The 10,684-nt window shown below is 38.9% G+C and overlaps 2 protein-coding genes across 6 annotated transcripts; one reads left to right on the forward strand and one right to left on the reverse strand.

Annotated features, from left to right (window-relative positions):
* The first annotated feature begins 893 nt into the window (after positions 1-893).
* On the forward strand, positions 894-6,047 carry LOC102214697 (myelin-associated glycoprotein-like). Of its 5 annotated transcripts, XM_013907822.1 has the most exons (12): positions 894-999; positions 1,117-1,156; positions 1,475-1,546; positions 1,693-2,058; positions 2,152-2,448; positions 2,863-3,120; positions 3,203-3,463; positions 4,030-4,296; positions 4,396-4,692; positions 4,791-4,881; positions 5,263-5,332; positions 5,814-6,047. In XM_013907822.1, exons 3-12 carry the CDS (start codon positions 1,501-1,503, stop codon positions 6,042-6,044), a joined length of 2,184 nt encoding a protein of 727 aa, XP_013763276.1. In that variant the 5' UTR covers positions 894-999; positions 1,117-1,156; positions 1,475-1,500; the 3' UTR covers positions 6,045-6,047. The 5 variants fall into 5 exon arrangements, with proteins under 5 accessions (XP_013763276.1, XP_013763277.1, XP_013763275.1 ...); XM_013907823.1 differs by having other exon boundaries at positions 1,117-1,546; XM_013907821.1 differs by having other exon boundaries at positions 1,475-2,058.
* Positions 6,048-6,822: 775 nt separating this feature from the next.
* On the reverse strand, positions 6,823-10,618 carry LOC102214405 (uncharacterized). Its single transcript, XM_005754287.2, has 10 exons — positions 10,358-10,618; positions 9,640-9,912; positions 8,994-9,254; positions 8,437-8,515; positions 8,279-8,342; positions 8,060-8,196; positions 7,794-7,851; positions 7,462-7,556; positions 7,321-7,378; positions 6,823-7,061 (listed from the first exon to the last, which is right to left on the reverse strand). The coding sequence occupies exons 1-10, from the start codon at positions 10,599-10,601 to the stop codon at positions 6,840-6,842; spliced, it is 1,491 nt and encodes a 496-aa protein (XP_005754344.1). The 5' UTR covers positions 10,602-10,618; the 3' UTR covers positions 6,823-6,839.
* Positions 10,619-10,684: the final 66 nt, after the last annotated feature.

A 10,684-nucleotide genomic window follows, 5' to 3' on the forward strand; every position in this document is an offset into this window, starting at 1 on the left:
TTTTTATGGGTTTGATTTTCATATAAATGAAGACATACACTGTTATGCACTATTAAAATTTTATTCATAAAAAAAAGTTTTATCTGCATTTATTCATAATAAACTTTTTATTGTAAGATGGTTGCAATAATAAATAATTCTGACGAATGAATGTGGAAGTTACAGATATGATCCAGTTTGTCATCTTCTTGTCATCATCTTCTTTCGGCTGCTCCCTTTAATGGCTGCCACAGCAGATCATCTGGCTCCATGTCACCCTGTCCCTGGCATCCTCCCGTGTTACTCCAACCCTCTGCATGTCCTCCTTCACTACATCAACAACATCCTTTGTCTGTTATCAACTGTTGCTTCTCTGCAAGGTTGAAATGTCTACGCTATCTCTAACTTTGTCCCCAAACTGCTCAACCTGAGTTGTCACTCTTGATTTTTAGTTGTGTCAATTCTGGTCATTCCCAGTGAAAATCTTGGCATTTTCAATTCTGCCACCTCCAGTGGCATGTTCAGCTTTCCACGTGTCTCCCTTGCCCACACACGTCTTGCTTCTGCTGACTTTTGTAGTTACTGCAGTTCTGTATATCACCCTTGCTCCTGAAAAACATAACATTGAAAATCAGTTTAGTGTCGAGCTATTTCCAAGTACATCACTGTGTACACTCACCAGGCACTTTATTAGGTACACGTTGCTGGTACAAGGTACCAGAACTGTCTTTATTCTGTCTTTATTGTGTCATAGAATATTAACATCAGCTCATAATTCACCTTTCTTTCCCATTTCAGGCTCTCAGTGGGATCAAATGCATTATACAAATAATGCATTATTATGCACTATTCTGCACTTGGTTAAAACAGCTGAAATACAGAGAGAGTATCAAAACCTTGTTGTTCTGCTACACGCCACTCCCCGGACACATCTGACAAGAGCTGTGTGCGACATCCAGACACACTACCAGTCTGACATGACTCACTTGTTGGATTACTACTACTGATGCTTTAATGCTTGTAAACCCTTCATTTTAACTTTATTAATATTATTGTTATGATTGTATACTTTAAAATGATCTCAGGATTTGTGACCTCAAATTAGTTTTTTTTTTTTAAACTTTTTTTTCTTTCCAGAAAAGACACTGTATGCTGAACACTTCTGTTGGCTTTTAAGGTAAGACTGTTACCTTAATAAAAGTACTAAATATTATATGAAATACTGTTGAGGATAAAGAATAAGATCATGGATGATTTTTATATTGCTTCCTCTTTTTTTTAGTTAATTATTACCTTCAAAAAGGGGAATAATTACATAAACAATGAAGCAAACAAAGTCTCACTGGCTTAAAACAATATCTCAGTTATTTTCAGCAAAACATCAACATTTTGTAGAATGGAAATAGTGTGACTCTCAGCTTGTCCTAAAGACTATGTTTGAATGTTAGCCATACAATAACATTTATAGCAAGCAATAAAAGTGTCCTGTTTCCAGTACCTCACTCGGATCATCAGACGAATATGACGGTTGCAATAAAGGTTTTCTTTATATGCAGTCTACTTCAAGGTATGTTATTTTAATTTCAGTCATGTTGCTAGGGACTTATCTGTCTTTCCACATATGTAGATGCAAATGCAGAACCTTTACGTTGGCAGTAATTAGAATGTTTACTTTACCATACCTAATGTCATGTTTCTGCTGCTTCAACTCAGGTAGCTTATGCCAAAACTGGGCAGTCTTCTTGCCTCAGACTGTAGAAGCACTGAGTGGATCCTGCCTGTTGATCCGCTGCAGATTCACCTTGCCCCCAGAATGGGAGGAATTCCTGGATGATTCATGTAAAGCTATCTGGAAGAAAGGCTGGAGTAGAACTCCGGTGTTTGATTCCAGCCTCACTGGTGCAAGTGGAAGCTTAAATATCCAGCAAGGAAACCTGACTGGAATCCTGCGTGACAAAGACTGCACCACCATCTTCAACAACATGCCACCACGCCATTATGACAACTATTACTTCAGACTGCAGTGTGACAATGATTTGAAGTTTAACTTTCCTTCAAGTGTCCTCATAGCCACTCAAAGTTTGTCCCCTCCTCTTGCTATTCTACACATAAAGCCACATCTTTACTACATTTTAGGTCATTATGTCATTTTTGTATTGTTCTACTTTTCAGATTCACTGCCTAAACCTACCATAACTCCATTGAACCTGGAGGTAGAAGAAGGAACTGCAGTGACATTGACCTGCTTCGCTGTTTCTCACTGTCCCATTCTTCCTCCACTTCTGACATGGTCGCCCGCTTTAGGTAACACAGAGGAGGAAGTGGAAGCTAATCCTGCGACCTCTGTGATGAACTTCACTGCTTCTCACCTTCACAATGAACAAAAAGTTTCTTGCACTGCCGTCTATAACCGACAAGCTGGGAAAAGTGACCTTCTGTATGAAAAAATTCTGACGCTAAGTGTTCTTTGTGAGTATATTTTATCACCTTTTCTTTTATTGTTTGCATTCATACCATAACATGATTTTATTTATGGTCTGATATTATCTGATTTGGTCTTCTCCAGGATAATAAAAAACCTATAAAAGAACATCTAATCAGATGTTTTAGGGTTTTTTTTGTATAGTTTCAAAAGTCACTCTGTTTCAATGAGCTTCAGTTTTGCCATTCAATCAAGTTGCAATCAAGCGCTACAGCTGGGATAGACCCTTGGTTACATTGTAAACATTTGGCAGGTCTCCAGAAACACAAATCCAGTTTTGCTGATGTGAAAAGACAAATGTTTATCATTCCAGTTGTAGGCTTGACACTGGTTATGAGTGGCCCAAAAAATCTGTCTGTGCAGATAGATTGTGTATTAACAATTTCATATTTTTCTTACAGATCCTCCAAATAACACATCCGTTAGTTACTCTGGTCCTGTAAAAGAAGGCAGCTCAGTGACCGTGACCTGCAACACTAATGCAAATCCAGCCGTGGACAGCTACACCTGGTACAAAGTGAATGGAGATCAGGTGTCAGTGGTGGGATCAAAGAAGAGGTTTTCAGCCACAGTGTCAGAAGTTGACAGTCAGTTTTTTTGTGGAGTCAGTAACAGTTATGGAAGCCAGAATTCTTCTATCACTCAGATTGACGTACAGTGTAAGTGAGCCTGAAACAAAAAGACAGATTATAAATGTTGGATCACAGCATAGACTGAACCCATGCTTGTTTATTTTTCCAGTTTCCCCGAGGGAAACAACAGTAATCGTCGATCCCACCGGTCCAGTTCTGGAGGGCAGCTCTGTTTCTCTGATCTGTAAGAGCCGCTCTAACCCACCAGTGACCAACTACACCTGGTACAGAGATAATGAGATGGATAAGGAGCTCGGACCAGTCTTGGTCATAGACGGTGCCGACACCAGCCACAGCGGTGATTACCACTGTACAGCCAAAAATGATCTGGGAGAGGAAACGTCAGCAGCAATTCAGCTGGACATTCAGTGTGAGTTAATTTAACACAGTAAAGACATTGATTTACACCGAAAACAAACAAAACTGTATGTCTCCAGTGTGCTCACGTCCTGAACATGGCTCTACTGTATATCCAGCTGTGCTCAACCCAACATGATCTGGGGCCAAGACTTGTTAACAGGGCAACACTAGTGTCTGAGCTATGGACAGTAACACATTGTCATATTGCGTGACAACCTCAAAACCTTCTGAGTCCATCATGACTGAGCTCCACTGTGTCCACATGTGTGCCAGTGTCTGAATGTATGTGTAGCTGTTTTGTTTAATTTGTGTCCTCATCAAGCTGTAAGAGTACAGAAAAGTATGATTAAAGCCCCCCCAAAGCAAAACACAATTAATTCTATCAAAAAGGAATAATATGAATCACAATGAAAAAGAAAAAAGTATTATGCATATCAATTAATAACTTTCTGCCCTAAAACTTGCACCAGAACATCCTAATTGATATATTTTCTGAAAGGCTGAATATGCATTCCCAAACAAGTAAAAAAAAGTCTTTGAATGCAATACTAACAAGGAACATTATTTTCCTTTCAGATCCTCCTAAAAATACTTCAGTGTCTGTTGACCCTTCTGGTCCTGTGCTGGATGGCAGCTCTGTGACTCTGACTTGCACAAGCATCGCCAATCCAGCAGCGGTGAACTTCACCTGGTTCCAGGTGGCAGGAAGGAAAAAGGAAGCGGTGGGCTTTGAGCAACACTTCACCTTCAATGTGACCAAACTCTCAGATGATCAATATCATTGTGAAGCTCTGAATGTCCATGGAGCTGAATGCTCAGAGCCTGTCAGCATTGATGTCACATGTAAGACTCTTATTCTTGCTTTCATTCCTTTGAAGCCTTTATGTTTCCCCAAGAAAAGCGCCCATAAACCTAGTTAACCCATTACCTTCTTTGTCTCAGTTGCTCCAGAGATCCTATTTTCTTCCCGCTGTGTGAAGATTTTGTCCCAGATCCGATGTACCTGTAACACTCAGGGGAACCCGCTTCCCTCCCTGGTTTGGCAGCTGGCTGGCGAGCTTGTCAATCACTCTGCTGATATCCCAATTCGGGAAGTAAATCTGGGGAGCACGAGCGTGAGGAGCATCATCACTCTGTACTACCTGGGCCAAGACATGCCCTCTCTGGTGTGTCTGAGCAGCAACTCCCTGGGGTCTGATAGTATAGCTTTCAATATATCCTCCAGTGAAACTCAGCTAGGTAAAGAAATCTCTAGGAAGCTTCATTTTATATCTGACTTTTCTGTTGTGTCATTTGCATCTTTTAGTGATTGATATGACTGTTTTGTTTTTTTTAAGTCCTCCATACTCTTTCTTTGCTGATTGGTTCTGGAGTGGGAGCACTGGGGATGTTGCTGGTTTTCATACCGCTACTGATATGCCTTTACAGGTGAGGAACACAGAACACTGGTACCAGATATTTTCAAAGTAGGTTACGATTATCATGTATAATCAAAAATGCATATAACAGACATATTTCAAGGTTCCTTTTGTAAGCTGACTAATTATAGAGCAACCACAGCTGCCACAAATCATTACTAACAAGGCAGCCTTCTGATGAAACTTTATCTGCCCACCTTGAAGCTGAAAACACACACGTGTAATACATGAATTGTGACAAAATCAAAACATTATCAGGGGGATAACGACTTTTAGAGTTTTTAACCTTGTGGCAAGGAATTTTCAAGGAGAAAGTATTTTTCCTAAAGCATATTTCAATGTAAAATCTTTAATGTGAATTAAACCTTTCACCTTTCTGTGATGGTTGCAGGAAAAGGAAGGGCAATGTTTCACTTGACAAGGGACTTGTGGATATTTCAGACTGTTTAGTCACCAATGAGGTGAGTTTATGTTGATGCATATATATGAGTTAGATGAAGAAAAAAATCCCACCTGTGGTAGAATGAGTTTGCCTCCAGCTCTTCTTGTGTACTTGCCAATGTGTTAGTGTGATTTAAACACCAAAACATATTGTCTGCGAAGGTTCTCAGTCATCCAGGTCATCGTAGTCTAAAGACCAAGTCTAAAGAGCTTGGAAAGAGGAAGAAGCTTCTCGGCTGAGAGAAGAAACGTCTTCAAGAAACTTCCAGACGTCTTTCTTTCCAAGCTCTTTAGATTCCAAAACGTATTCTGACTCTCTGAGCTAATGGTGTGTCCTGTTTGAATGATAAAATGAACGTTTTCTTGCATAGTAAATGTGAATATAGTATGCCAAAACATATGCTCTTAAAAAAACACAGTTAAAGTGAACCTCATTATTGAAATAGAAAAAAACACATCTTTTCTGTGTTACTGAAACACACTGTTGTGGTTTCTCTGTAGACTAACTCTTCAAAGGCAGATGCGATTTATGTCAATAAAGCCATTCTTGAGGCAGAAGCAGCAGAATACAAGGATGACTCTCTCCATTATGCTGATGTGGACTTTGCTCAACTTCAGGCCAGGTCAGAGGGCAAGCTCGGGGAAGGTGAGATCAAAGGCCTGGTCTCTAAGACTGGTGTGGATTCTGAGATCCATCGAGAAGCACCAAGCAATGGAGGAGAGGCAAAGTAGGAAGAAACACTTGCAGATGCCCATTTGGGAAGAGAGAAAGATGCTAAGGGACTTACATGAAGAGTTGATGAGAAAGTGGTCACTTAGCTTTAGAGGAATTGACAGCAGAAGCCCAGGAGTTTGGACATTCCCTCCGGCCCTGGTTTTGATCCTCGTCTGTAAATTCTTCTCCTGTCTTACTAGTAAAAATAGCATGACAGAAAAAAAAAAGACATATCTGTATGCTGAGGTTGAATCTTTAACTATATGCATATGACTAACCTTTGTCTAATTCTAAAAAAACCTTTGTGGAGTGTGTAAGAAGCAGGTACAACCTAAAACTTGTTAGGCACTTGTTTTTATTGACAACTTTGTAATGCATAATTATTATGTGATTAAAAGAGTAACTGGCCCTGCAGTCAAGTTTGCCATCGAACAACAGCTTGTGTCAAAGCAGGTTATGAAATGGAACTATGCATACAGTAAAGTACTTTAATTTCAAGACAGATATATATACATTAAAAAACTCAGCAGGAGGATGGGAGCACAATTTTACAACAGCAGTCATTTCATTTTATCACTTATCCATATACACTTCCCCAACAGTCTTACATCTATGATAAAAAGATAGGTTTGTGTACTTGTGGGGACTTATTACTATACATAAAGGAAAGCTAAAATTATATCCCAGGAAGGAAAAAAGAAACAATGAGGTAACACAAGCCTTGTTCAGTATAGTTAGCCTGGCAAATATATTTCAGAACGTCCGTGGCACAAACTGGCAGAGATGTCTGAATAGGATCAAAGCATTTTTAGTCAAATTTTGACCTGAGAGTACTGAGTTTCATCTTCGCTGCTGCTGCTGCTGCTGGAGTCTCGCTGGTGGCCAGACTTTGGCTTAATGTTCACATGAGCATAGTTGACCTCCACCTCATCTTCACTGGTATCTGTCTCTGAGTCAAAGTTATATGTATATGGAGGTTTGGGTGGAAGTTCTTCGCCGATGTTCTCATAGTCCTCCTGCACTTCTTGTTCTGTCTAGATGACAAAAAGTGACAAAACGGTGTCATAATTTCTGACAGTGTCTGGATTTGATGTACAAAAATAACCCTTGTTGAAGATCATTTTCATTCTTTACTTTGCCTTAACTTAATTTTCCTTGCTACAATGATTTTTATTTGCATTTGTATATCATATACAATGAGTATATGATATACAAATACAATACAAATACAATGAAATAAGCTAATAAACTGAATGAGATACAGGGGGAAAAAGGCATTTTGAGCTTTCTTACCACTTTTGACTTCTTAGGCTTTGACACCACAGAGTACTCAGCATCCTCCTCTGAATCCCTGGGGAAAACATATAGTCATAAAAGAAGTCACGTAATAACATATCATTTAGGCTCCTTTTATATACAGAACTGAATTCTCACTTTTTTCTATTCTCAAAGAACACAGAAGCGTAGTTGAGAGAATCATTTCCCATGTTTCCACCGTGTCCTTTGATTGGGTTTTGTGCAGAGGCAGCCTGAGCAAATGCAGAGAGAACTTGTCAATGAATGTAGAGTAGCAACTGAATCAGTTCATTCATGCCTTACATGAAGGATAATTAATAAGTATACTGACAGATATATATCAACAGTAAGGGACAGCATAAGCATAAGGCTGGATTAGTGGAGATAAAACTTTACAAACTACTCTTAAGTACTGAAACATTTTAAATGGATTTGTCTTTGTTGAGCTTGCACTGATATGATTGGATCACCTGTTTGCTTTTGGGCAGATTCACAGCAGAGTAAACAGTGTTCACGTTGGATGCAGTCCTGTGGAAAAATAATGATGTTAAAAATAAAAAAATGCACATTCAGAATCAGAACCATTCAAAAACTGAGCAGACTCTCAGTGTGCCATTCATAACTGAATGATGTTAAATGGGTGCTTTGACGAAAGAGTGAGAAGCAGCACCCAGCTCCCCTGCCAACAATGAGTCCCTTGTTCTGAGCTGGACAGTGCGAGCTGCTGCAGACTTACGTGCTGTCTGGATGACGCTGGGGTCGTTGGGCATTTGGTTGACATGGATGGTTTAGCAAGAGGTCATCTCTGCTCCTGAACGGCTCTGCCAAACCACTCTGATTCCCACTGCTCCTGCTGACTCCATTCCAGGAACCCTGATTCAGTTTACAGATGGAAATGCATCATTTTTGTTTCATTTCACTAACAATTCAAAAGATTTAACATATGAGTTAATACCAGAAAACTACTCCAGGACCACACATTTGTAGTTCTTTGTTGAATCAAATTGTTCCTTCTGCGTCTGTAAACAAAGGGGCAGAAGAGCAGTCATGCAGGCCAATCACCCGAACACGTTTCTCTAATGGAAACTATTTGTTATTTACTTTGTATATTACCTGTACAAAAAGATGAGTATGCATACAATTAGAAAAATAAGACAAAGCGAGAAGACCTTCACAATCTTCATAACTGTGTCTGTGGTTAGAAGAGACAGAACATCAGTATATAGAGAGATTTGTGAACAGGTAGCACAGAAAAACAAAAAGCACCCAAAGAGCACAAACCTCCACCAAGACAGTTCAATGGGCAGTGTTACTTTTAAGGGCATACACACATTGTGTGTATGATTTTTTTTCTTTGTTGTGTTTAAATGTACTTTTTCAAATAAGGGTAACCTGACACATGTTTACTTTGAGTACACAGACATTATGCAGGAGTAGGGGATGGATAATAGGCACTGAGTTGTAAATACCTGGACATGAATAAGTTGAGCTTATTAAATAATGTAATATTGTTAAAACAAATGTTGATGGCTTGTTAACATGACCCCGCTCTACACCGCCACAAAGTTTTATATACGTATTAAAAAAAGGAAAAATATAATTTAAACGTATTATTATATAAAAACAATGCACAGTAGAGATAAAGGTCAATGCCTTTGGAATTCACTCACCGTCAAATAGCTTGATTGGCTCAGATGATCTTTCACCAATTTCGTTTTTTGCGACGCAGTAGTACTCCCCAGGCTGGTCTGATCTCACAAAAATATCCGTACCGTTTGCTACATTTTTGTTCTCTTTTTTGTTTATCCTCTGGTACCATGAATATTGCGTGACTTCAGGATAGCACTGACTGATGCACCTCAGTTTCACTCCTGTCAGTTCATCATGCTGCTCTTCCTTTTCTTTTTCAATCTTTGTGAATTTTGGACCATCTAAACAGAGGAACAGAGAAGAAAAGGAAACGCAAAATAATGATTTCAAAAAAAGACAGAATAGCTAAATATGGAAAGTTTTAAAATGACAATGTACAGTTGCTCTATTCAAAGCTGTTTCATGTAGAGTTAGAAATGTTCCTTTCTCATATCCCTTAGTTGCTGGTCCAAAGTGCACATGCGGCACAACCTGAACGACCTTTCTAAAGCATTTTACTTATCCCAGAATGAAAAACTAAAACCAGTAAAATCAACCACTTGTTAGAGTCCACGTCATATTTGAAGTTTAGATGAAACGAGTAAATAATTACAAAGCAAAGTATTAGACGTGTGGATACTCTGTTGTTGGTGAGAAACGATGACTGAAATATTCAAGTGTACTCACGCTTAACTTTAACTTCAACTTGCACTGATTTCCCCGTTCCAATTTTATTTGTGGCCGTACAGCGGTACTTCCCGCTGTCAGAGACACTGGCAGAATCCACAATGAACGGTGTCCCAGTGCTTATAGTGCTTTCCATCATCCCATCGATCATCTTCATCCAGGTGAAGGAGCTTACTGATGGGTACGAGTTGGCACTGCAATCCAGTGTTAATGACTCATTCTCTTTTACAATAAGACCAGGATGACCTGTTATTTTCACCTCTCTGGGGCTATCTGCATTTAACGCAAATTATAAACAAAGAAATGAGATGATGTTTTTATTTGTTTCTTTTTAATCACAAGATCTTTCTGTAAAATCATAACCTTAATATTTAAATTATTTACAACTCAAATTCTATTATAGCTGAAATTCAGCAGTAAAATAATCTAATCAGTTAATCAAGAAAAACAACAGTAGTTAATATATTGCAACAATGCCTCATGTTTCTTGAACCTTGAACACTGTTTCCTGAGCTGATGATGTGTCTTTTGTAAAAAAAACAAAAAATAGGAGCTTGAAAGTATGGAACAGCTAAACTTTACTGCCTAAGGAATTGTACTAAAACCACATTTCAGTTTAAGATATTGTCTAGTTATTAGATGATTGAATATTATCAGAATATAATTGTGTTGGATGTAACATATATATGACAAAGACATGCATCACTCAATTGCTTACAATTCACCACCAGTTGCTTTTTTGAGCTCCACTGGTTTCCTTCGCTGTTTGAGGCCTTGCAGGTGTAAAAGCCTGCGTCTGTTGAATTTGCCTTAAATTTGTAGGAGTTGTCTAAAATTAAACTCCATTCTGGAGTCTGAGAATTTGATTTAGAATATCTTGCCAGAGTGAAAGTTGGCAGTGGGAAACTTTCAGCAGTGCAGTTGACTTCGACAGGGTCGCCTTCAGTGACCAACTCAGTCATGTACAGATTGGTATGATTGGGAGGAACTGTGGAGAGGAAGCACCTGTGAGCATCATTTTTAACATGCTGAATGATATTACAAG

Source organism: Pundamilia nyererei, unplaced genomic scaffold (assembly GCF_000239375.1).
Source record: "Pundamilia nyererei isolate P.nyererei 1_Seehausen unplaced genomic scaffold, PunNye1.0 scaffold00534, whole genome shotgun sequence".
In the NCBI taxonomy this organism is placed as follows: Eukaryota; Metazoa; Chordata; class Actinopteri; order Cichliformes; family Cichlidae; genus Pundamilia; species Pundamilia nyererei.

Coding starts and splice junctions, on each gene's coding strand:
- LOC102214697 (XM_013907820.1), top strand. CDS start 1,530: ATGCAGTCTACTTCAAGGTATGTTATTTTAATTTCAGTCATGTTGCTA. Junction 4,297..4,395: donor TGTCAGCATTGATGTCACAT/GTAAGACTCTTA, acceptor TCTTTGTCTCAG/TTGCTCCAGAGATCCTATTT. Junction 5,333..5,813: donor ACTGTTTAGTCACCAATGAG/GTGAGTTTATGT, acceptor GTTTCTCTGTAG/ACTAACTCTTCAAAGGCAGA.
- LOC102214405 (XM_005754287.2), bottom strand. CDS start 10,601: ATGACTGAGTTGGTCACTGAAGGCGACCCTGTCGAAGTCAACTGCACT. Junction 8,343..8,436: donor ATACTCATCTTTTTGTACAG/GTAATATACAAA, acceptor CTTTGTTTACAG/ACGCAGAAGGAACAATTTGA. Junction 8,197..8,278: donor GGTCCTGGAGTAGTTTTCTG/GTATTAACTCAT, acceptor AAACTGAATCAG/GGTTCCTGGAATGGAGTCAG.